The following is a 26,517-nucleotide window of genomic DNA, read 5'->3' as shown; positions in this document are numbered from 1 at the left end:
TGTGTCGGTGCGACATAAAGCAAATTGAAAAAAAAAAAAAATGTCCAACATCCAGATTAAATGGTGAAGCAAACAGAGAGGGAATTTCTAAATTACGAAAAGCCTGTAGAATCACATGGAATAAGTACAGCAAAAAACTCAGTATCTCAGAATGCTAAACCTAGGAATGGCTGGTGGTGCCTTTTGGCATCGCATGACCGAAGTGCACGGGAGGTCAGTTAAAATGCAGACTATTGGTCTACTAGGCTTCTCTTGCAATCTGTGAATTCTAAACACTCCTGAGCCCCACTGTATAAACAATGCTGTCTTCCCGTCTTGCATGCTCAATCATCATTGTTTGTCATTGTTAGGTTACTCATACGAAGCTGCACTATGGATTCTCGCATTAGGTAAGTTGTTCCTCTAAATTAAATTGTTTGAAGTTACAAGGTCCAACACATGTGCTTTCTCTTCCTAACACATCATGTTTTAATTATAGATAGTGTTCAACTCAAACTAAAATTCTGTGTCATGAATATCTTATGATAAACGCGTTCGATGCCATGGCATTGCTAGCCGCTTACCGTGGCAACTTTTGTCTGTGCTCAGTGTGTGTTGTTGAGGTTCTGTGGTGGTCAGGTTTTTAATGTCCTTCATGAATAAATACTTTATTTAGTTTTAAGTACATTAAATGTTAAATTTACATTGCCCAACCAAGGCTGGAGGAGGAGATGTAGCCTAATATTCCTTTATATTTTGTTACTTGCAGTGGCCTAAATCTCCATGAAATAGTAGCTATTCTGGAAGAAGACAACTCAATCAAGGCCAGGAGTATTCTCATATAGCTCTGGAATCGGCTATTCAGTTGGATGACGATTCTTGGGAAGAAGATGATGGTGGAGGTCTCAATAACCTCACAGGGCACATCTGCTAGATGGCTGCGGTCTACGTCACTATCAGACACAAAATTTCAATATAATAATGACGTCAGAGCAATTCGGTCTGAGCAACCACTTAAATCCAGTCCAAAACAAATTAGCATTAATCCCATCAAAAAGAAGAAAGAAGCCAGCGCAAACTCTTCTGGAGGAGGAACCACTAATGTCAGTAAACAAGGAGGAATGGGAGCAGCAACAGTGATCCCATTGGATTTGGATAACGAGGATGGTCCTGATGTTGACTCTGGAGCAGAACCTGCCGTAAAGAGGGTGAAGAAACCAAAACTTACCGGTGATAAAATTTCATGGCCAAAAGGAGATGTGCCCGAAAAACTCAGTACTTTCCCAGAACCATACTACTTGAGATTCAGAGATTAAATTGCCATGGAATTATTTGAGATGTTCATGGATGAGGTAGTTATTCAATTCTTAGCGAATTAAGCAAACCATTATGTTCTTTTTATAAATTGCGCTAATCCAAATATAAGTAAGGATGACATTAGGTCATTCATTGCTATCCTTATTTTGAGTGGATATTCGGGGTTGCCCGGGAAGGATTGCTTCTGGGATAATGGTGACGATATGCGAAATATTGAAGTGTACAACTCCATGGGAAGAGATCGTTTCAGAACAATCGAGGTTTTTTTATTGTGCAGACAACGCCCAGATAAACCACTTGGATAAAGTTTGGAAACTTGGCCACTGATGGACATTCTCAAAAGAAAATGATGTACCATGTAAAGCATTGGATTTTGATGAATCACTGATTAAATATTTTGGAAAACAGCTGCAAACAATTTATTGGGGGGGAAAAAACCCATACAGTTTGGTTTTTAAAGTCTGGTATCTGAATTCTCCTGAAGGCTGTTTGGTAGATTTCGAGGTATATTAAGGCAAAAGCTACAATGGAAAGCAAGAATTTGACGATCAGTTTGGTAAAAGCGCAGCTCCCTTGCTTGTAATGGTAGATAATCTACCTCAAGACATACAGGCTCTTCCAATGAAGTTCTACTTTGATAATTGTTTTACTAGTTATGCTCTAGTAAAGCACTTGAAATTCAGAGGTAACAAGACAATAGGCTACCCAAAGACATTTCTTTACCAACCAGTGTGTCAATGAAGAAAGAAATCAGGGGTGCCTATATTTCCACAAAAAAACACCAAGTATATCATAGCTATTCAGTGGAAGAACAACTCTGTAGTTACTGAATTATCGTCAGTTCACGGAGTTCAACCAGTAGCTAATATAACGTTACTCTACAGGTGAGAAGAAGAAAATTCTTAAGTTATGAATTGACAATTGATCACTATCAAAGTGTAGAGAAGGGTCCACCTATTCAGTACCATTAGCTTAATATTTATAGTGTCCTATATAACATCAGTGCCTCCCATATGCTTGTTGTATTCAGTAAAAAGTGCAGGCATGGGAACCTGAATTTTCTTCACTTTCAAAGGGTAGAAAAAGGTCCACCTATTCAATACCATTAGCTTAATATGGTGTCCTATATAACTGGTACTAGTTTTGACCCCACATACATTGGGTCATCTTCAGCCACGATCCAGTTAGAAAACATATGCTTACCTACAACCAATAATAAAGAAAACAAGCTGGTATGTCTCAACTAAAAATCCAAGTCTGAAACATTGATGAAGTCCAACTACACATCCAAAATTGAAAGCAAATGACACATTAAAACTGCTGAACTGCCAAACTCAGGAACGTTTGGTTGCTGTAGGAGTGACGACATGGTTCGGCACCAACCGCAGCAGTTATAATGTGTCATTTGGTTTCAATTTTGGATGTGTAATTGGACTTCATCAATGTTTAAGACTTGGATTTTAAATTGAGACATACCAGCTTGTTTTCTTTATTATTGGTTGTAGGTAAGCATATGTTTTCTAACTGGATCGTGGCTGAAGATGACCCAATGTATGTGGGGTCAAAACTAGTACCAGTTATATAGGACACTATATTAAGCTAATGGTATTGAATAGGTGGACCCTTTTCTATCCTTTGAAAGTGAAGAAAATTCAGGTTCCCATGCCTGCACTTTTTACTGAATACAACAAGCATATGGGAGGCACTGATGTTATTGACAAGAATATCAACCGTTACAGAATTGGAATTAATGTCAAAATATGGTGGTGGTCATTAATGATTTACCTCTTGGATGTGATGATTTGCAACGTCGGGGTGTTCATGAAGGAGGCCAGAGGTGATCTGCAACAGCTTCCCTTCAGGCGAGAAATTGTACGCACGTATTTGACGAGATCCACTCATTTTCCACGTGGTCCAGGCTGTATTCCTGTCTCAAGAAACAGCGCAACGGGACATCGGGTATCTGCTCAAGTCAGGTACGACGGAATGAATTGTTTCCTCATAGCCTGCAAAGGAAGTGTTTGTCGAAGATGCCCTTGGGAGAGGTGCTTCAGTCAGGCATGCACTGAATGCATCAAATGTGTCGTAGGTCTGTGCGTTAAATGCAGCTACGAATTTCATGTTTGCTAAGTCATGTGAAAGGAAGAATTCAAGTAGGCCGACATTGTATTGTGATTTTATTGTTTTTTGAGTGTATGTGAATATTTTATAAATGAATGTAGTAAAACATATCTTACTATTCATATTCATAAATAAATAACATGCAAATTTCAACTGAATTGCCTGTGGTTATTCAATTATTTCCTGAAAACTCCATTCTGCCCTTTACTACAAAGTTGTTTATTATTTATTAAGAAATATTAGTCGCTTTTTCGTCATAATTTTTAACAAGTATCAAAAATAGTATGCAGTTGTCTCATTGGAAAGACGGCAGTTATTGGCAAAAAAAAAAAAAAAAGTGTTTGGAGTAGAGTATTACGTTACGAGCATCATATGAAAAAACAGAAATAATCTGAAACGAAAAGTAATTCTGCTGTTGATAGGTTAAAACACTATAACACTGTAATTAAGCCTGAATCATTTAATCAGAAACCTTGATCATTGGAGGAAGATCACTAACTAAAACTTCAGAGAAACAAGAAAGGAAGATTCTTTGAAAAATCTTTGGCTCAGTATGCATAGGAGTGTGTACAAAAAGGAGGGCTCCTGAATTATACCAGCATTCTGAGAAAATATGAGAGACTATTAGAAAAGATGACTGAAATTTTATGGCCATATTCAAAGAATGGACATTGAAAGACTTACTAAAAAGATATTTAATTATGCTACCTCACGAAAAGTCAAGAATAATAGAGTAATGAAAATTGAAAAAGACTTTCGAGAAATCAGCATAATAGGTGAAATTGTATGAGACAGGCCTTGCTTTAGAATGTTGGTAAACAAACATCATTTTCCTGAAAAACCCAAGCTGAGAACCACCATTGCATGGAGGGAAGAACAGAAGGAAAACCACAGCTAAAGGATGAAGAGATTCTGGGAAGAGAAGAAGGCAAATTCATCTGCTAAATAAGTTCAATTGCACTCCTTAGTTGAGCACAACATTGTGATTAAAAAAAAAAAAATGCTGCAAGTACAGTTCTGCAAAAGCTGATGTCACGAAAGCGTGACGAAACAGATAGTTACCGATAAACCACCAAGCAGGTCTCACACCAATGACAAAGTTTTGCACCATTTTGCACTCTTTGTTAGACTAGTAAAGAGAGAGGAAGCCCTGTACTTCCTGATTAACATCTTCGTTTTGGATGGCTGACACCTTCATATGATACAAAAATTAGGCATGAACTATGTTTTGCTGTTGTGTAATATATTTGTTGTGTTTGACTCATCAGTCCATAAATTGGTTTGATGCAGCGCTCCACGCCACCCTATCATGTGTTAACCTTTTCATTTCTATGTAACTATTGCATCCTATATCTGCTCTAATCTGCTTGTCATCTTGATCTACCCCTGCAGTTCTTACCGCTTGTACTTTCTTCAAAAACCAACTGAATAAATCCTGGGTGTCTTAAGATGTGTCCTATCATTCTATCTCTTCTTCTCGTCAAATTTAGCCAAATCGATCTCCTCTCATCGATTCGATTCAGTATCTCTTCATTCATGATTTGATCTATTCATCTCACCTTCAGCATTCTTCTGTAACACCACATTTCAAAAGCTTATATTCTCTTTCTTTTTGAGCTGGTAATCATCCATGTTTCACATCCATTCAATGCTACACTCCAGATGAAAGTTTTCAGAAACATCTTTCAAATTCCTATATCAATGTTTGAAGTGAGCAAATTTTTTTTCGGAAGCTCTTCCTTGCTTGTGATAGTCTGTATTTTATGTCTTCCTTACTTCTGCCAGTGTTAGTTATATTACTATTAAAGTAACAATATTCATCTACTTCCTTTAAGACTTCATTTCCTAATCTAATATTTTCTGCATTGCCTGCCTTTGTTCGACTGCACTCCATTATTTTTATTTTGGACTTATTCATTTTCATGTTGTACTCCTTACCCAAGACTTCGTCCATACCATTCAGCAACTTCTCGAGATCTTCTGTTGTCTCAGATAAAATAATATCATTGGCAAATCTCAAGGTTTTGAATTCCTCTCCTTGGATTGTGATTCCCTTTCCAAATTCCTCTTTGATTTTCTTTACTGCATGTTCTATGTATACATTTAAATGGAGAGGGGACAAACTGCAGCCATGCCTCACTCCTTTCTGGATTGCTGCTTCTTTTTCAAAGTCCTCAATTCTTATCACTGCAGACTAATTTTTATACAGATTGTAGATAATTCTTCGTTCTCGGTATATGATCCCAATCACCTTCAGAATTTTAAATAGCTTGGTCGTCAACATTATCAAGTGCCTTTTCTAGATCTACGAACGTCATGTACGTGGGCATGTGCTTCTTAATTCGATCCTCTAATATCAGACGTACAGTCAGGATTGCTTCACGTGTTCCTGTATTTCTTCTGAAGCCAAATTGATCTTCTCCCAACTCAGCTTTAACTTGTCTTTCCATTCTATTGTAAATAATGTGTGTTAAAATTTTGCAGGCATGAGATACTAAACTAATGGTGCAGTAATTTTCACACTTGTCACACCAGCTTTCTTGGGAATAGGTATAACAACATTCTGTCAAAAATTGAATGGCATTTCTCCTGTCTCAAACATCTTGCACACTAAATGGAATAACCTTGCCATGCTGGTTTCTCCTAAGGCAGTCAGTAATTCAGAGGGAATGTCATAAATTCCAGGTGCCTCGTTCCTATTTAGGTCTCTCACAGCTCTGTCAAACTCTGACCTCAAAATTGAGTCTCCCATTTTATCACCATCAACAGCCTCTCCTTGTTCCAGAACCAAATCATCTACATCTTTACCCTGATACAACTATTGGATATGTACCTGCCATCTTTCTGCTTTGTCTTCTTTTCCTAGAAGTGGCTTTCCATCTGAGCTCTTAATATTCATATACCTAGATTTCCTTTCTCCAAAGGTTTACTTGATTTTCCTGTATGCAGCATCTACCTTTCCTTGGACCATACAACCTTCGACATTCTTGCATTTCTTCAGCCATTCTTCCTTAGCTACCTTGTACTTTCTATCCACTTCATTCTTTAATTGCCTGTATTCTTTTTTGCCCTCTTCATTTCTAAGTATTATTGTATTTTCGTCGTTCACCAATCGGGTCTAGTATCTTCTGAGTTATCCACTGATTCTTAGCTGATCTTTTCTTCCTTCCTAACATTTCTTCAGCAGCCCTACTGACTTCATTTTTCATGACTATCCACTCTTCCTCTATTGTGCTAACTTCACCCTTTTCATTTAGTCCTTGTGCAACATGTTCTTTGAAACACTCCCTCACACTATTTTCTTTCAACTTGTCTAGATCCCATCTCCTTGCATTGTTTCCTTTCTTCAATTTCTTCAACTTCAGATGACATTTCATGACCAACAAGTTGTGGTCAGAGTCCACGTCTACTCCTGGGAAAGTTTTGCAATCCATCACCTGGTTTCTGAATTTCTGCGTAATCATAGTGAAATCTATTTGATACCTTACAGTATCTTCAGGTCTCGTCCATGTATACAGCCATCGTTTATGGTGTTTGAACCAAGTATTGGCAAGGACTAAATTATGATCAGTGCAGAATTCAACCAGCTGACTTCCTCTTTCGTTCCTTTGTCCCAATCTGAATTCTCCTATGGTATTACCTTCTCTTCCTTGGCCTACCACTGCATTCCAGTCTCCCATTACAATTAGATTCTCGTTACCTTTTACATATTGTAGTAAGTCTTCTATCTCTTCATATATTGCTGGGCTGAGTGGCTCAGACGGTTAAGGCGCTGGCCTTCTGGCCCCAGCTTGGCAGGTTCAATCCTGGCTCAGTCCGGTGGTATTTGAAGGTGCTCAAATACGTCAGCCTCGTGTCGGTAGATTTACTGGCACGTAAAAGAACTCCTGCGGGACTAAATTCCGGCACCTCGGTGTCTCCGAAAACCGTAAAAGAGTAGTTAGTGGGACGTAAAACAAATAACATTATTAATCTTCATATATTCTTTTGATTTCCTCCTCATCCGCTGAACTAGTAGTCATATAGACCTGCACTATTGTGGTGGGCATTGGTTTGGTGTCTATCTAGACGACAATAATTCTTTCACTATGCTGGTTATAGCAGCTTACCCACTGTCCTATTTTCTTTTTCGTTATTAACACGAGTGCCAAGCGACCCTATTTGGGTACGTGAGAGTAGTCAAGTTTTTAAACTTCACGTCCCCATATGGGTTCGTACGTTCGTTCTAAATCGAGAACTGTGCGAACCCATTTGGGTGCGCAGTAAGTATGTGTTTTGAAGCTGTATAAAGTCCCTTCCTGCCAACTGTTGGTCGTCTATTTAAGTACGTGCATAGTCCATTTTCCATTCCTTAATTCTTGATTGGGCGCGACCCCATATGGGTACGTCAAGAGTGTTTTGTAGGGTGACAAAGTCATTGTCTATCTCGCGCACGTATTGTTTATGTAAGTGTGCAGTGCGGTGAGTTTCCTTTTCTTTTTTAAGTCGTTACGAGTAAATCGAGCAGTAAAAGACTTAATGCAGATAGACTGGACGATATATCGAGCAAGTCGGACAATGATGATGTAGACGAAGTATACAGTTACAGTGATTTTGAACCCAGTACAGACCAACCAGCGATCTCGCACGTTCATCCACATTGATGATCTATTGTCTTCAGCATACACATCACCACTGTACTCCGGGTTTCCAAGCCAGCTGTTGCAACAATTATGAACGTCTTCAACAATATACAGTAGTCACTGGTTTCCCATTTTGAACAATCATCGCTGCTAGGTTCTCTTATTCAAATTAAAAGTTATACAAACAAAATTATGTACTTGTTCAGTATTCCGTAACTATTAATTCTCCTTTATATATTATTCTGTTACATCCTAATTTACCAAATTCACATGATTTTCACTACTTTTTATAACTACATTCTATACGAAAATTTCCTAACCTAAAATCAGAAGATCGTCATTTACAAACATTTCCTGGCCTAAAATGGGGGATCGTACATTTTTAGGGCTTCAGTATGAACAACCTAACACATCTCTCATAATCAACAGCATTTAACGTGTCCCTGCAAAGGAAAAGGTAAGTATGACCGAGCGTCAGGACAGTAACTACTGTATAAGTACGACCCCATATGGGTGTGCGTGTACGTGTACAGTTTGTAATGACCAATATTTTACCTAATATACATAATAAGTTAACCTAATATATCATAAATACATCCTCATTTCAGCGATCATTCGCTTGGTTAAGCCTGTGAACGTTTTGGCACCAGGGAGTAACTCGATGTTATTAGCTCACGGCACTAGACGACATTCCTTTGAAAATCGGTCTGGCACTCAACGTGTTAAACCAACTCCTGCATTTCCCCTGTTTGATTTTGTGCCGATAATTCTGTAGTCACTTGGCCAAATATCCGTTTCTGTCCGCCAACATACTTCACTTATTCCAACTACATCTAACTTTAGTCTAACCTCCTGTGGGTGAGGGACGCAGACAAAGAATTCACTCACGGTATCCCCTGCCTATCGTAAGAGGTGACTAAAAGGGGCAACCAAGGGATGATCAAATTAGAACCATGAAACTACTTGTGATTAGTACCACCACGCAGGGAACACCATGGGTTGCTTTTACTTGCGAGTTGTAGCACTATGTTGCGTACCAAATAGGTTTGTGATTAGTAGCAAACGAGAGCATGACGGCTTTTACAGTACCTGTGATTAGTAGAACTATATGAGCGACACCATGGGATGAGGGAACCCATTGTTCTGTCTTGCCTATGATTATTACCCGCTATATGAGGAACACCACGGGATAGTTCGAGTCCCTTTGGTTAATACCCTTATGTGATGAACACCAGAGGTTTGTGTTGGCTATCAATGGCGCCGTAATCTGCGAAACAGCATAGGTCTGTAATACATGTGCGAATTTCATTACACGTGGGTACTACCATAATGTGTGGAATACGGCGAGTCTACGCTACTCTTGATTAGTTAAAAATTGAATAATTGAATAATTTTTATCTTTAAACTCTTGATTAGTACCGCAACATGACAAATACGATAGTTCTACTTTCCTAGCGATATGTAATATTGGAGGGGTTGCTGACTTGGATTTTGGACCTCTTTCGACTACAAGTATCATCGATTCAGTATTATGCTATAGAAGCAGTCCGTTGGTCAGTAATACTATTGTTCTACGCCAGCTTCTGTGAGGAACTGTGGGGTCGGTTCCACGGATCGTTTTAAATTCATATCGATCCGTCTGTATGTCCGTCCGTCCATTCTTCGTCCCCATGATTTGAATTAAGGTCAGTGGATGTTTTTGGTCTTTTAATTTGTCATATCATTTTGTCTCATTTCGTACCATTAAGGGCCAATGACCTGGATGTTAAGCCCCTTTAAAAGCATTATCATCATCATCATCATCATCATCATCAACTATAGTCTATCCATCTCCCTTTTCAGATTCTCTAACCTACCACAACGATTCACACTCTTTAACATTCCATGCTCCGACTCACAGAATGTCAGTATTCATCTTCCTGATGGAAGTCCCCACCTGGAGACTAATTTACCTCCGGAATATTTTACCAGGGAGGAAGCCATCAGCAGTACATCAATCAATCAATCAATCAATCAATCAATCAATCAATCAATCAATCAATACTGATCTGCATTCAGGGCAGTCTACCCAGGTGGCAGATTCCCTATCTGTTGTTTTCGTAGCCTTTTCCTAAATGATTTCAAAGAAATTGGAAATTTATTAAACATCTCCCTTGGTAAGTTATTCCAGTCGCTAACTCCCCTTCTTATAAATGAATATTTGCCCCAGTTTGTCCTCTTGAATTTCAACTTTATCTTCATATTGTGATCTTTCCTACTTTTAAAGGCACCACTCAAACTTCCACTGCCTTTCCTCTCACGTAAGACCTATCTGTGTTAGTGCGGCATAAAGCCAAAAAAAAAAAAAAAAAAAAAAAAAAAAAAAAAAAAAAAAAAAAAAAAAAAAAAGCAAACTTATTCGTCTACTAATGTCATTCCAGCCATCTCTCCGCTGACAGTTCGGAACATACCACTTACATACAATTTACAAAATATACATTTAATGTTGTGCTGATGATGCCCATTAAGAAGGGCAAAACATGTTTACAACCTTTCTATCATTTATAAATATTTAACCACAAAATGTGGTATTGTAAGTATTGACTAGGTTAACATTAAATGTATATTTTGTAAATTGTATGTAATCACTATTGTCAATACGGACCAAAAGTGAGATTAATGACTTGTAACATACCACTTAGTCGAGCAGCTCGTCTTCTTCCTGCCAATTCTTCCCAGCCCAAACTTTGCAACATTTTTGTAATGCTACTCTTTTGTCGGAAATTGCCCAGAACAAATCGGGCTGCTTTTCTTTGGATTTTTTCCCGTTCTTGAATCAGGTAATCCTGGTGAGGGTCCCATACACTGGAACCATACTCTAGTCGGGGTCTTACCAGAGACTTATATGCCCTCTCCTTTACATCCTTACTACAACCCCTAAACACCCTCATAACCATGTGCAGAGATCTGTACCCTTTATTTACAATCCCATTTATGTGATTACCTCAATGAAGATCTTTCCTTATATTAACACCTAGATAGTGACAATGATCCCCGAAAGGAATTTTCACCCCATCAACGCAGTAATTAAAACTCAGAGGACTTTTCCTATTTGTGAAACTCACAACCTGACTTTTAACCCCGTTTATCAACATACCATTGCCTGCTGTCCATCTCACAACATTATCGAGGTCACGTTGCATTTGCTCACAATCTTGTAACTTATTTATTACTCTATACAGTATAACATCATCCACAAAAAGCCTTACCTCTAATTCCATTCCTTTACTCATATCATTTATATATATAAGAAAACATAAAGGTCCAATAATACTTCCTTGAGGAATTCCCCTCTTAATTATTACAGGGTCAGATAAAGCTTCGCCTACTCTAATTCTCTGAGATCTATTTTCTAGAAATATAGCAACCCATTCAGTCACTCTTTTGTCTAGTCCAATTGCACTCATTTTTGCCAGTAGTCTCCCATGATCTACTCGATCAAATGCTTTAGACAGGTCAATCGCGATGCAGTCCATTTGACCTCCTGAATCCAAGATGTCTGCTATATCTTGCTTTAATCCTACAAGTTGAGCTTCTGTGGAATAACCTTTCCTAAAACCAAACTGCCTTCTATCGAACCGGTTATTAATTTCACAAACATGTCTTATTTAATCAGAAAGAATCCCTTCCCAAAGCTTACATACAGTGCACATCAAACTTACTGGCCTGTAATTTTCAGCGTTATGTCTATCACCCTTTCCTTTATACACAGGGGCTACTGTAGCAACTCTCCATTCATCTGGTATAGCTCCTTCGACCAAACAATAATCAAATAAGTACTTCAGATATGGTACTATATCCCAACCCATTGTCTTTAGTATATCCCTAGAAATCCTATCATTTCCAGCTACTTTTCTGGTTTTCAACTTTTGTATCTTATTGTAAATGTCATTGGTATCATATGTAAATTTTAATACTTCTTTAGCATTAGTCTCCTCCTCTATCTGGACATTATCCTTGTAACCAACAATCTTTACATACTGCTGACTGAATACTTCTCCCTTTTGGAGATCCTCACATACACGCTCCCCTTGTTCATTAATTATTCCTGGAATGTCCTTCTTGAAATCTGTTTCTGCCTTAAAGTACCTATGCATACCCTTCCATTTTTCACTAAAATTTGTATGACTGCCAATTATGCTTGCCATCATGTTATCCTTAGCTGCCTTCTTTGCTAGATTCAATTTTCTATTAAGTTCCTTCAATTTCTCCTTTCTCCTTCTTTCCAGTCTGCACCTTCTTCTTAGTCTCTCTATTTCTCTATTATAATAACGTGGGTCTTTACCATTTCTTACCAGTGGCGGCTCGTGGCTGTAAAGTATGGTGCAGAGCTATTACCCGTTCGGTTTCAAGCGACAGATTTAGGAACTTTTCTTTCTTTCTTAATCTGCTTACCCTCCAGGGTTGGTTTTTCCCTCGGACTCAGCGAGGTATTCCACCTCTACCGCCTCAAGGACAGTGTCCTAGAGCTTCAGACTCTGGATCGGGGATACAACTGGGGAGGATGCTATGCTGAACAGGGGCCTTGGTGGGGGATGGGAAGATTGGAAGGGATAGACAAGGAAGAGGGAAGGAAGCGGCCGTGGCCTTAAGTTAGGTACCATCCCGGCATTTGCCTGGAGGAGAAGTGGGAAACCACGGAAAACCACTTCCAGGATGGGTGAGGTGGGAATCGAGTCCACCTCTACTCAGTTGATCTCCCGAGGCTGAGTGGACCCCGTTCCAGCCCTCGTACCACTTTTCAAATTTCGTGGCAGAGCCGGGAATCGAACCCGGGCCTCAGGGGTGACAGCTAATCACACTAACCAGTACACCACAGAGGAGGACAAGATTTAGGAACTACGTGGTTTTTTTGTTGTTGTTTTGTACTCGTACCTCGTACCTGTGACTGGCGGAGGGTCCAGCACGTGACCACAATTTATTGAATTTAATGTTTCGTCATGACCACGAAAAGCTAGTTCTTGTTTACTTAAATAGAGCACTGCATCAATTACCAACTGAAGGAAAAGCCTCTTTAAATGTACACTTTGACTGAACTGTACAATTACAATATACAGTCTGGCATTTTCCTTCAGGACATCAGAGATCGTATTTTGGTTTGTTTCCAATGTCTTGAAATCTAGCTGCCGTTTATTTTTATTGATAAAAGGCAAGCAGGCCCAACAAAACAACTTCTGTAGAGCTGGAGAGGAGCACAACCATGGAAATTCCTTAAACCACGATCGTTTGAAACTAAGATTGTAAGATTTACCAGAATGTTTCACTTCTTTTGTAGCACAAATTTGCAGTGATTCAGTAGGGCGATCAAAACGTAGAACTTCATTCTGATCTTCGTTTCTCCAACGTGAAAATGGTGTTTATAATAAAATGCACACTATGTCATAAATAGGATACATATTTAAATAAAACAGCACAACACAACGAATGAACCACGATGCGTAAGTACTCGTACTTCACACAGGATGACGCAGGGAAGACGAAACATTCCGCTCTTCCGACAACTTCACTAGCACATTCCGCTATGTGGAAAGTACGCGGGTGACGTCACGGTTGTCATGGTAACCGCCAAGGCCAAGCGCTAGGAGGGAGCACTTGGGAGGTAGAGGCAGCTGCGGAATCTCTCGTCTTCACTCAGTCTCACGCGCCGTACTGTGGCCGACAGCCGGCGCTTTCGTGAGTTCCCCTGGTTCTCATCAGGTGATGAGGTGCTCCAAACGCTGTACAATAAAACATTTTCTTTCCGTAAAACCAACAAATGTCATAAGAAAAATGAATTTAAGTAATTCATTATGGTAAAAATAAGTGGTGAAGTGGCACTTCACCTACTTCACCTGAAAAGCCGCCCCTGTTTCTTACCACCCTCTCTCTTACAGAGAGAGCTGCAGGTCCTCGGGAGTTAGTTATGGCTGTAATTTCCTGTTACTCTCAGCCATGTAGCAGTATCAACACAGCTAAGCCATGTTGAGTATTAATACAGGGCCATATCAGTCAATCATCTAGACTGCCGCCCTTGCAACTTCCAAAAGGCTGCTACCCACCATTCAGTGAACCCTTCGTTAGTCTGGTCTCTCGACAGATACCCATCCGAATGGTTGCACCTGCAGCTCGGCTATCTGCTTCATTGGGGCACACAAGCCTCCCCACCGCGGCAAGGTCACATAGTTCGCAGCAGGAGGGTTGTGTAATAATGTATCAAAATTGATTTTCACATGGAAATACATGTGAGGTGCTGTTATATAATGGAGGGCAGAATAAGATGATTTTGCTATCAAAGATTTTAGAATGTATTGCATAACTATCAAATAGAACACTTAAAGGGCAGTGGAAATAAGGAAATTTTTAACTGTAATACAATTATTTCTGTCACATACAGAGCAGCCTGAGGAATGAGATCTAATGTGTATTTTATTTCCGTTACAGATGTACCTAATGACAATCCCAACATTCTTCAGCTTAAAAATCTTGCATCGAAAGTTCTGTTTGCTCTGAGTTTAAATTTCTTCAATGCTGTATTCAACCGCATTTCTGCCAGGTATGTTACATTTCATTTTCTAAAGTAATTAAATCTGTACTAAGCAAGATCCTTTCAAGCTGACCTGAAAAGTATATTCCTCTTTCTGTGTATGTCCAGATAGATAGCAAAGTGTTCATTCTTCAGGATAGGCATAAAAAATTGCGGAACATTTGGATGTCCCTTCATAAACTACTTGTTACTTTTCAGGAGAGCGCCATAAGGCTTCTCTTGAAAATGTGTTGCTGCATACTGTTGATACATTACGTTACTTGATTATGTTAATTTATTTTATTTTATAACTGTCAGGTTCTTCAGAGAGCAGCCATTTTGACAAAATAGCGTTGTGGTCGGTCTGACGAATGTAATAGTTCGGTGTGGTACATCACTGCAGACTGCAATATTGTCAGTTCTCGTGCAGGCCGTGTAAATAACGGATGAACTCACGATGGATAAGATACCACTGATGTGCATTTAGGGCAGTTGCGCTGGTGGCTGATGCCCTGTCAATTGGTTACCTAGTCTTTTCTTAAATAATTTCAAAGAATTTGGAAAATTATCGAACACGTCCCGTGGCAAATTTTTCCAGTTCCTAACTCCTCTTCCTGTAAACAAATGTTTGCTCCAGTTTGTTCTATAAACAAATATTTGCCCCCAATTTGTCCCATAAACAAACATTTGCCCCAATTAGTCTTCTTGAATTTGAGCTTCATCTTCATATTCTGATCTATTCTGCTTTTAAAAACACCACTCAAACTTATTCATTTACTAATGCCATTCCACGCCCTCTCTCCATTTATATGTCTGAACATACCACTTAGTTGAGCAGCTCGTTTCCTTTCTCCCAAGTCTTCTCAGCCCAAACTGAGCAAGATTTCCGTAACACTACTCTTTTGTCGGAAATCACCCAGAACTAATTGAGCTGCTTTCCTTTGGATTTTTTCCAGTTCTTGAATCAAGTAATCCTGGTCAGGATCCCAAACGCTAGAACCATACGCTAATTGCAGTATATGTGAGACATACGCCCTCTACTTTTCATCCTTGCTACAACCCCTGAATACCCTCATAACCATATGAAGAGATTTGTAACCTTTATTTACAATCCCATTTATGTGATTACCCCAATAAGTATCTTTCCTTATCGATACAATGATCCCCATGAGGAACTTGCATCCCATCAGTCGCAGTACTTAAAACTGAGAGACTTTTCATCCCGTTTACCACCTTATCATTGCCTGCTGTCCATCTCACAGTGCTGTTGAGGTCTTTTTTTAGTCACTCACTATCTTGTATCTTATTTATTACTATATATAGTATATCATCATCTACTAAAAGCCTTATCTCTGATTCCAGCTCTTCACTCATATCATATATATATTTTATTCCTCTGTTTTTTATGCCTATTGAGACCACTTCAGCCAGTCATTTTCCGGTCATCTTCTTTGATAGGCTTTCTTTCTGAATTGCCCAGTAGCTTTTCATTCATACTGATCTTTTCTGTTGTTCCTCATCTGTAGGTGTGGAGGTAATGCCTTTAATTATGATACAGTTTAATTTTGTACGTTCATTGTTTTTATTAACGGATAGTATAATTTGTTGCAAGTGATAAAAATCATTGTTATCCGTATTGAAGATACTGAATGTAGGATGCTAAAAGGTTTGTTTTGTCACCTATTCAATACATATAAAATTTTCAATTTTAGGAATTTATTATTGAGTTCACTTGAGACATGTTTCGCCCTTCATTGAGGGCATCATCAGTCAAATTATCTCCTCAAGGCAAAAATCAGGTACCTGGTTAGTAGTTGACACGCACAAATTAATACACATTATTAATACACATTACAAAAATTAAGTATGAGAAACAGTTGTACAATAGTGATGGTTGAACATATAAGTTTATAGAATAAGAAGTCGGCACCAAGCGTAAAATTAAAATAGTAGAGTTCGGCAGTGGTGCTCTGGAGAATAATTGACGCACTCATAGGAAAATCTAAAGTTTTTAAAACTTGTTGAGGTGGGGGGACACATTCTTGCAAGATTTTAAATCTTGATGTGAAAAATGTTGGATAAGGAGAGGGCTCGACCCAGTCATTAATTCTGTTAATCCTTGTGCTCTATGCACTGTTATGAGAGAACTGCACCAACTAATACGTTCAGCCCTTCTGTACACTGACAATCTTGTTTTCCAACACCAAACCCAAATATGGAATTATTGATTGGCACAATGTAGGCTGCTACTGAATAAAATAAAAGTGGCTCCGTATTTAGGAGAGATGTTTCTCACTGGTTGTGGGTTTTTCCAGCAAATGTAGTAAATAATTGTTTAAAAAGAACATTTTTAAAGGGCCCCTAAGCCACATCAGATATGCTACAACTTTGGAGACCTTGTTCTGTACTAAGGGTATCTCTTTTTTTTAAATACTTAAAGTGTTAAATCTCTCTCTCTCTCTCTGGATACTACTTCTGATTTAATTTAGTGTTCTAATTGTTTTGAGAGGTTCAGTAATTATTTGCCATTTCTTTCCATGACTTTTATGACTGTAGGTTGTTAAAGTTCAATACTTTTTATTAGATTGCAGGAATTGAGTGCGTGCAATGAAGAAAATCCTGATTACAGTGATATTGAACTGATTCAACACATCAATGTTGATGTGAATAGGCTCACAAAGTTGCTTAATGGTAAGTGACTTCAACTCCTTTATTTTACCTAGTTCAGACATGGCTGGGGAAGATTTTCTACTGCTATTTTCTTCTGCTATAGAGAATCAAAAAATTATATCAGTGAATTCCTGTTTATTATTTACTTGAGGTATGTTTATTTTTCCATCTTTAATATAAAGGACTGTTGGGGAACTATATAACATTCTGCTTTTATCTTATATTCATGAATTTATTAAGTAATTAATCATTTTGGCATAATTTTATAATTGTACTCTTTCCTTCCTCTGGTAGAACTGTAGCTAGTTTTTATGAAGAATTTATATTACTTGGTATTTGCCCTTAGAAACGATTCAGAAATTCCGTCTTCTGAAGAAATCTGCACAGTTGGTGCTTATGACATCATTAGAAAAGGCAATTTGGAACTGGATGGATACATATCCCAATGAATTTGCAGATTTACAGGTAAAAAATAAGTCATTAATGTGAGAGTTTTGGAGGAGGAATAAAGTACAGTTTACTGTCAATTTTGTTGTAATTAATGTATACTTATCTGCTCTCTCTCTCTCTCTTGCTCTCTCTCTCTCTCTCTCTCTCTCTCTCTATGTGTGTGTGTGTGTGTGTGTGTGTGCGTGCGTGCGCGCGTGTGTGTGTGTGTGTTTTTTTTTTTTGCTCCTGTTAACTTTCTTACCTGAGCATTTGCTAAGAAGAAAGTCATACTTTGCTGTGTCAGCTCAGTCAGTGTAACTTTAAAGCTTTTCAGTCTGTTGGAAAAACTAGTTAAGTAACACATATATCATACTTGTAAAAGATACACACTATTAAACAAAGAATGCCATAAAAAAAGAAAAAACCTAACCAAACCAACATGAATGATCACTAGGGCCCAGATTTTTATGTAATATCCAAGTGCGAAATATACACATAAAAATGTAGTAAATATTAGTAAAATATGTCATTAAATATGTAATATTCATAAAATATGCAATAGTATTGATGCACTAAATTTACAAAAATGTTCATAAATTCCTTTTATTATGACTTATGGTTGTGATATGAGACAATAGAATTGTTTTAAATACCTCAATATTTTATGACAAAATCATCATTGTTGCTTTAGATAATTTATACAGTCTAGTGTTTTCTAATTTTGCCAGCATTAAATAATCAAATTAAAGGCATAATCAAAATACTTCAAATATTTAAAAATAATGTTATGCATTGCAAATCCTGGAGTATATTGCACAATGTGTTGTTGTAGCTAATTTCCTGCTGCCTTCATGCTCTGAAAATGAAACAAATGTTACTAAATAAAATTAATATAGAATCTGTCTCTAAAACCCTATTAAGTAACACACATAGTACGGTAACTTTTATTCTTGATGCTCAGTGGGTCACCAATTACTTCTCCATGTTTTCCATTGTGATGTTTTTGCGCTTATCCGATAAAATTTTCTTGTAGGCTGAGTAGAACCATTCAACATAACAGGAAGTCACCAATATATATTTAAAATGATAAAACTAGCTGGCGGAAACATCTCCCGGCAGTTCTTCTTGTTCATCACTAATGATCTTACAAACAGATAAAGAACTTGAATTACCTAGATTTCGTTTCAAGTCTGCATGGAGTTTGTTAGAAACTCTGAGCAGTGAAAGGTACTTAGCCATCCCAGGTTCTGAGAAAGGATTAGTGCTGTTGCATACAGTAGAGGAACTGAAGACCTACTGTATTTCACAGACAAAGGGTTAGAAATCCTATTTTTAAAGGAATTTTAAAGCCAACTTTAGGAACTGAATTGAAATATTTTATACTTGAGATGAAATTTGCCACTTATTTTACTATAGTCTGAAAATTAAATGGGGTGCTACAATTTTCAATTTTTTAAAATAATTACCTAGATATGTACAAAAATGTTACATTCTTCACATATGTAAAAATTAGTAATATTACCTGTGTAAATATGTGTAAAATGAAACATGGATATAACCATATCAGAACCACAAACATTTTCAGTTGTCTACAAGTAAAGGAATGGAATATATAATTAAATAAGAATCCGGGCCCTAATGATCTCACATTTAAAAATTTACCCATCTTTGCACTACTTAATTCATTTTTGGAACAACATTTTACACTTTCTGCGTTAGCACTTACTGAATGCAACAGGAGCCTACTCTGACACTAAAATGCGTGGAATGTGGGTTGGGATATTGTTATCTGTAGTATATTCTCTGAATTTACGCAGCGCTCCCTCCACCTGAAACATTTTAGTAGGATATTATTTATCACTAAAAATAATGTCTTACAAACTACTCTTCAATTCACTTCCGTACTTTTATTTCATCAATATCATAAACTTACATTTACTTCCCAATACACAAAATACATTATAAGATGACAAAGCAGCACTTCCTCTCCACTGAACAGAGTTAATACCTACAGCACTCTCTTCACCCCTCAACTTCCCTTCTCCACTCCACTGAACAGAGTTATTGCGTACAGAATTCCTCTCATTCCCCTACATAGCAACCATGATAGGTCATGATAGGTTCAGAACCCTTTGCTGAGTCCAAACTCATTCACTGGAGGAAATGGATGAAGAAGATTAGGTAAATACAGAATACTTTCTCAAAGTTACTAAGGTGGCAGTGGAGGACTATTACAATAATAATTTTTTCTCACTTGTTCGTAACATCACCAATTCACAATCACTGACAAATTTATGCAACGTAAACAATATTGTACATATATGTGCATGATTTGAAGTGCTTTGATAAAATCTGTGGATGTCTTTGTAGAATGAAACACTTCATTCTTTGTTTAACACGCGAGAGGTCGCACCCGTTTTAGAACGCAAGAGGTCGCGCGAAGGCAAATCGCTCACGCTTAATATTCCAATGAGCTGCTATTTTCCTTCTGCAGTGAATGCTCTGATAAAAATATAAATATGTACCCTGTTTAACTGCCTTTCAACTAGTACTAACATAATTACCCAGTAACAATATTTTCTCAATGTTAAAAATTAATGAAATGTTTTTGCAAAACCTGGTTTTTAAAGAACGCGAGAGGTCGCGCGTGAGCAAATTGCCTCAACGTTTGCATTTGCACATTTCATTGAATGATTTGGTCACAATTCAAGATAAAGCTACAGCACCACACTTCACTGAAAGCCACCATAAACCTCATGAACTTTGCATTTCCAAGAAAGTTTCTTAAGTAGTCATGTAAGCAGTGGCGTATACTGAGGGCTACCAAGACTATCGGTGAAGCCCAAACCTCAATTGAGAATGATGGAAGTCTAAAGCACATTATAATGTAAGCATCTGACACATTGTTCCATTTACAAAACTTGAAAGCAGTGAGAAAAATGTCGCATATATTTCTGAGAGCAGGGCATCAGAGACTGATATCGCAGCCCAGACTCTCGTCCCTCTTCCTCTACTCACCTCACGTGGCTTGCTGCTGTATGTTGTATGGGAGTGGGGACCGGGGGCTCCGACAGATCGCCACTGCTAACTATCAACCATGCGTTACTCATTGGATATACTTCCTCACCTCATCCTTCTGACTTAATCATATATATAACAGAGTGCTGGTATTTCACTCCTGCTCTACATCCTTGTAGTATGACACTACAGGGCTACTATTTTAGGAGCAATATAGTTTTCTTTTTATTGGTAGATCTGCTAAAATGAAATGTCACCTTTCAGGTTTAGTGTTCTCTTTTGTTGGTTGGAATCGAACCCGTGATCATGGGTCGAACACCACCACTGATCTCCAGAGGCAGCCAATTAACCAGTGAAGAATGGGTACGACCGCTGTCAAATTCAATATTTTTATAATAATAATAATAATAATAATAATAATAATAATAATAATAATAACAACAACAATAATAATGGGGGATGGCATCTGTATAGGCTTGGTGGTGACCTAATGAGGATAAAATGCCAAAAACGTCATAAGCATCCAGTCCCCAAGCCAGGGGAATTAATAGTATGAGGGGGTAGATTCTGAAAACTGAACCGCAGCATTCTATCCATTTAGCCACAAAGCCGGATTTTGATTTGCTAAACCTTAGGGTACCGTCTCCACTGATCAGGGGTTGAGCATTGGCAGTAGCAGAGGCCAGGGCAGTAGCTTGTGAAGCAGCCTTGACAACACAGCAGGCTTCTCCGCTGGCTATTGGCTGCAGCTCCAAATGCTTCAGGCTTGACGTTCACTAAACCAACCATCGAAAAGGGGTAACCTAAGTCTAGTGGTAGCCCACGTCTTGATCCCAGCATACGCTACTGAACGTAAGAATATACTACGCGAGGGGTCGCTCGTAGGCAATTTGCCGCGACATATGCAAGAGTGAAAGAAAACTAAAACTACTCCGGAACGCAGCAGGCAATACACTGACGATAATTGGCGTCAGGCGGGAGAGAGGGAGGGGAGGGATGAAACGAGCATCCTAAGCCCTACAGCGGCTAGCAACGAAATTATGAACAAATATTTAAAAAGTGTGGCAAATTGCTGCGGGTGCGATCTCTTGCTTGTTAATAGAGGGTATTTTTTTTACAGATATGTTATATTGTTGCATGTTATAATTAGTGTTTTCAACAGACTGAAAAGCTTTAAAGTTACATTGTTGTAATTAAGCTGTAATATGTTTTTTCGTTCATTCATGTCAGGAGTACAGGTTTAATATAAAATGAAATAAAATAATCTATATGTATAAAATAAGAGATTTGTCTGTACATTGCTCAGAATTTAAAAAGGTTGGTATTTCTATATCAGTCATGTCTACAGTAACAAGGTCATGCACTTTTTAATTTTCCATAATTTCTGTCTGTCTGTACACACATCACGAAAAAACGGCTGAAGAGAATTTAACTAAAATCGGTATGCAAAGTCGGGGAACAAGTCGCTACAATCTAGGCTATAAATAATTTTAATCACGCTGAATGAAATGGTAGTTTAGGGGAAGGCCTAAAATTTCATTCTCATATATTTCTTATTGTGGTTCATGTTTGTGGGTTACTGTAGTCACGTCCTAGTTCGTGAACCATGGGCAACGGCTGAGTGGCCTAGTAAGTGGTCCTGAGAGTCGGGATACCAGTTACTATGGAATGGGAGTGGGCATCTCGGACATATTCTGAGTCCTGGCCCTCCTTGTGCTCAGGCGGCTAGGACTATACAATTCACCGGTGGTCCATAACCCGTTAGAGGATAGATCCTCACTTGGACTATGTGCAAGTAGGGCAGCATCCTGCTTCATGAATTTACCGAGCTCAGAACATTTTAAGCAAGCCTCGGACCTATGGGAGTAATGGAGTCCCACTCCCATTTGACAGGAGAGGGACTCCTTGGAAACAACTTGGCGAACGAAATGGAATTCGATGGGGAGCTATCAATATTAATGGGGCTTATGGAAGAAAGAAAGTAGAACTGGCTGAGTCAGCAAAGAGGATGCATCTGGATGTGCTAGGAGTAAGTGATATTCGGGTAAGGGGAGATAACGAGGAAGATACAGGAGATTATAAAGTGTACTTGACGGGTGTTAGAAAGGGAAGGGCAGAGCCTGGGGTACGGCTCTTTATCAGGAATACCATTGCACAGAACATAGTTTCTGCTAGGCACGTAAATGAGCAAATGATGTGGGTAGATTTGTCAGTTGGAGGAATTAGGACTAGAATTGTGTCCGTGTATTCACCATGTGAGGGTGCGAATGAGGATGAAGTTGACAAGTTTTATGAAGCATTGAGTGACATCGTGGTCAGGGTCAACAGCAAGGATAGAATAGTGCTAATGGGCGATTTCAATGCGAGAGTTGGGAATAGAACTGAAGGATACGAAAGGGTGATTGGTAAATGTGGGGGAGATATGGAAGCTAATGGGAATGGGAAGCGTTTGCTGGACTTCTGTGCTAGTATGGGTTTAGCTGTTACGAATACATTCTTCAAGCATAAGGCTATTCACCACTACACATGGGAGGCTAGGGGTACCAGATCCATAATAGACTATATGTTGACAGACTTCGAATTCAGGAAATCTGTTAGGAATGTACGAGTTTTCTGCGGATTTTTCGATGATACAGACCACTGTCTGATCTGTAGTGAACTAAGTATATCTAGGCCTAGGGTAGAGAAAGTGAAATCTGTCTGCAAACGAATAAGGGTAGAAAATCTCCAGGACGAGGAAATTAGACGGAAGTACATGGATATGATTAGTGAGAAGTTTCGAACAGTAGACAGTAAGCAGGTTCAGGATATAGAAAGTGAATGGGTGGCATACAGGGATGCTGTAGTAGAAACAGCAAGGGAATGCCTAGGAACAACTGTGTGTAAAAATGGGAAAAGGCGAACATCTTGGTGGAATGATGAAGTGAGAGCAGCTTGTAAACGTAAAAAGAAGGCTTATCAAAAATGGCTCCAAACAAGGGCCGAGGCAGACAGGGAGTTGTACGTAGATGAAAGAAACAGAGCGAAACAAATAGTTGTTGAATCCAAAAAGAAGTCCTGGGAAGATTTTGGTAACAACTTGGAAAGGCTAGGTCAAGCAGCAGGGAAACCTTTCTGGACAGTAATAAAGAATCTTAGGAAGGGAGGGAAAAAAGAAATGAACAGTGTTTTGAGTAATTCAGGTGAACTCATAATAGATCCCAAGGAATCACTGGAGAGGTGGAGGGAATATTTTGAACATCTTCTCAATGTAAAAGGAAATCATCCTGGTAGTGTTGTGAACAGCCAAGCAAATGGGGAGGAGGAAAATGATGTTGGTGAAATTATGCTTGAGGAAGTGGAAAGGATGGTAAATAAACTCCATTGTCATAAGGCAGCAGGAATAGATGAAATTAGACCTGAAATGGTGAAGTATAGTGGGAAGGCAGGGATGAAATGGCTTCATAGAGTAGTAAAATTAGCATGGAGTGTTGGTAAGGTACCTTCAGATTGGGCAAAAGCAGTAATTGCACCTATCTATAAGCAAGGGAACAGGAAGGATTGCAACAATTATTGAGGTATCTCATTGATTAGTATACCTGGCAAAGTATTCACAGGCATCTTGGAAGGGAGGGTGCGATCAGTCGTTGAGAGGAAGCTGGATGAAAACCAGTGTGGTTTCAGACCACAGAGAGGCTGTCAGGATCAGATTTTCAGTATGCGCCAGGTAATTGAAAAATGCTACGAGAGGAATAGGCAGTTGTGTTTATGTTTTGTAGATCTAGAGAAAGCTTATGACAGGGTACCGAGGGAAAAGATGTTTGCCATACTGGGGGACTATGGAATTAAAGGCAGATTATTAAAAGCAATCGAAGGGATTTATGTTGACAATTGGGCTTCAGTGAGAATTGATGGTAGAATGAGTTCTTTGGTTCAGGGTACTTACAGGGGTTAGACAAGGCTGTAATCTTTCACCTTTGCTGTTCGTAGTTTACATGGATCATCTGCTGAAAGGTATAAAATGGCAGGGAGGGATTCAATTAGGTGGAAATGTAGTAAGCAGTCTGGCCTATGCTGACGATTTGGTCCTAATGGCAGATTGTGCTGAAAGCCTACAGTCTAATATCTGGGACCTGGAAAATAGGTGCAATGAGTATGGTATGAAAATTAGCCTCTTGAAGAATAAATTGATGTCAGTAGGTAAGAAATTCAACAGAATTGAATGTCAGGTGGGTGATACAAAGCTAGAACAGGTCGATAATTTCAAGTATTTAGGTTGTGTGTTCTCCCAGGATGGTAATATAGTAAGTGAGATTGAATCAAAGTGCCGTAAAGCTAATGCAGTGAGCTCGCAGCTGCGATCGACTGTATTCTGTAAGAAGGAAGTCAGCTCCGAGGTGAAACTATCTTTACATCGGTCTGTTTTCAGACCAACTTTGCTTTACGGGAGCGAAAGCTGGGTGGACTCAGGATATCTTATTCATAAGTTAGAAGTAACAGACATGAAAGTAGCAAGAATGATTGCTGTTACAAACAGGTGGGAACAATTGCAGGAGGGTACTCGGAATGAGGAGATAAAGGCTAATTTAGGAATGAACTCGATGGATGAAGCTGTACGCATAAACCGGCTTCGGTGGTGGGGTCATGTGAGGCGAATGGGGGAGGATAGGTTACCTAGGAGAATAATGGACTCTGCTATGGAGGGTAAGAGAAGTAGAGGTAGACCAAGACGACGATGGTTACACTCGGTTTCTAACGATTTAAAGATAAGAGGTATAGAACTAAATGAGGCCACAACACTAGTTGCAAATCGAGGATTGTGGCGACGTTTAGTAAATTCACAGAGGCTTGCAGTCTATAATGATAATGTATGTATGTGTGTATGTATATTTCTTATTGGTGGTCATATCTTAATGTAAATCACTATTCAAAATCGGGAAATGCGTCGCTATAATCTAGGCGATAAATAATTGTATTCACTCTGAGTAAAATGGTAGTTTAGGGGAAGGCCTAAAATTTAATTCTCATATATTCATGTTATTAGTGGTCGTAGTGATGTAAATACTACTTAACTAAAGATATATAGTATTAAATTTCCGATCATTTAAGTCTTATACATTGTCATCGTACCGGTTATTATCACAGAGATATTCATGAATTTGGATTTTTCTTAACGAATCCATATCAGCGCCGAGTTACAAAATGGGTAAATAGAATGTAATGAAAATCTGTATGTAAAGTCGGAGAATAAGGAACTACAGTCTACGCTATAAATAATTTTATAAGACGCCCTAGTATCACAAAGTCGAAAGAAAACTAAATTTGAAGGCCCACAATATAGAAAGCTCATAAAATTGATCAACAGTATCATTACATTGACCATTGTTTTTTGTGATGTGCTTTGTGTGTTCTGTTGCCACTCATGTCATCTCCGATAGATAGGATTACTGCTGCGTACCGAGTATTTTTTTAAATTTACCTTACGTTGCACCGACACAGATAGGTCTTATGGCGACAATGGGATAGGAAAGGGCTAGGAGTGTGAAGGAAGCAGCCTTGGCCTTAATTAAGGTACAGCCAAAGCGCCAAAGCACTTGCCTGGTGTGAAAATGGGAAACCACGGAGTACCATCTTCAGGGCTATCGACAGTGGGGTTCGAATCCACTATTTCCTAGATGCAATTTCTCAGCTGCGCGCCCTTAAACACACGCCAACTCACCCGGTCATACAGAGTGTAACAGCCTGCCTGAATATTAGCGGGAACTAGCTGGGCGTTAGATAACTTTCTTCTTTAGCATGCCATTCCTCTGGTTCATAAATTTTCTGATACTACTGGTACTT

The 26,517-nt window shown here is 38.7% G+C and overlaps 1 protein-coding gene across 1 annotated transcript in view; it reads left to right on the top strand.

Moving 5' to 3' along the window:
- Window positions 1-26,517, top strand: part of Nf1 (neurofibromin 1) — a 666,749-nt gene that overhangs the window by 65,462 nt on the left and 574,770 nt on the right. The window contains exons 4-6 of the mRNA XM_068225031.1: window positions 14,499-14,610; window positions 17,165-17,271; window positions 17,597-17,715. Coding sequence (XP_068081132.1) covers window positions 14,499-14,610; window positions 17,165-17,271; window positions 17,597-17,715 — 338 coding nt within the window. The remainder of the gene's footprint in view (window positions 1-14,498; window positions 14,611-17,164; window positions 17,272-17,596; window positions 17,716-26,517) is intronic.

This window comes from Anabrus simplex, chromosome 1, assembly GCF_040414725.1.
Source record: "Anabrus simplex isolate iqAnaSimp1 chromosome 1, ASM4041472v1, whole genome shotgun sequence".
In the NCBI taxonomy this organism is placed as follows: Eukaryota; Metazoa; Arthropoda; class Insecta; order Orthoptera; family Tettigoniidae; genus Anabrus; species Anabrus simplex.
The sequence above is the reverse complement of the archived record's forward strand: the minus strand, read 5'-3'. Positions and strand labels throughout refer to the sequence as shown.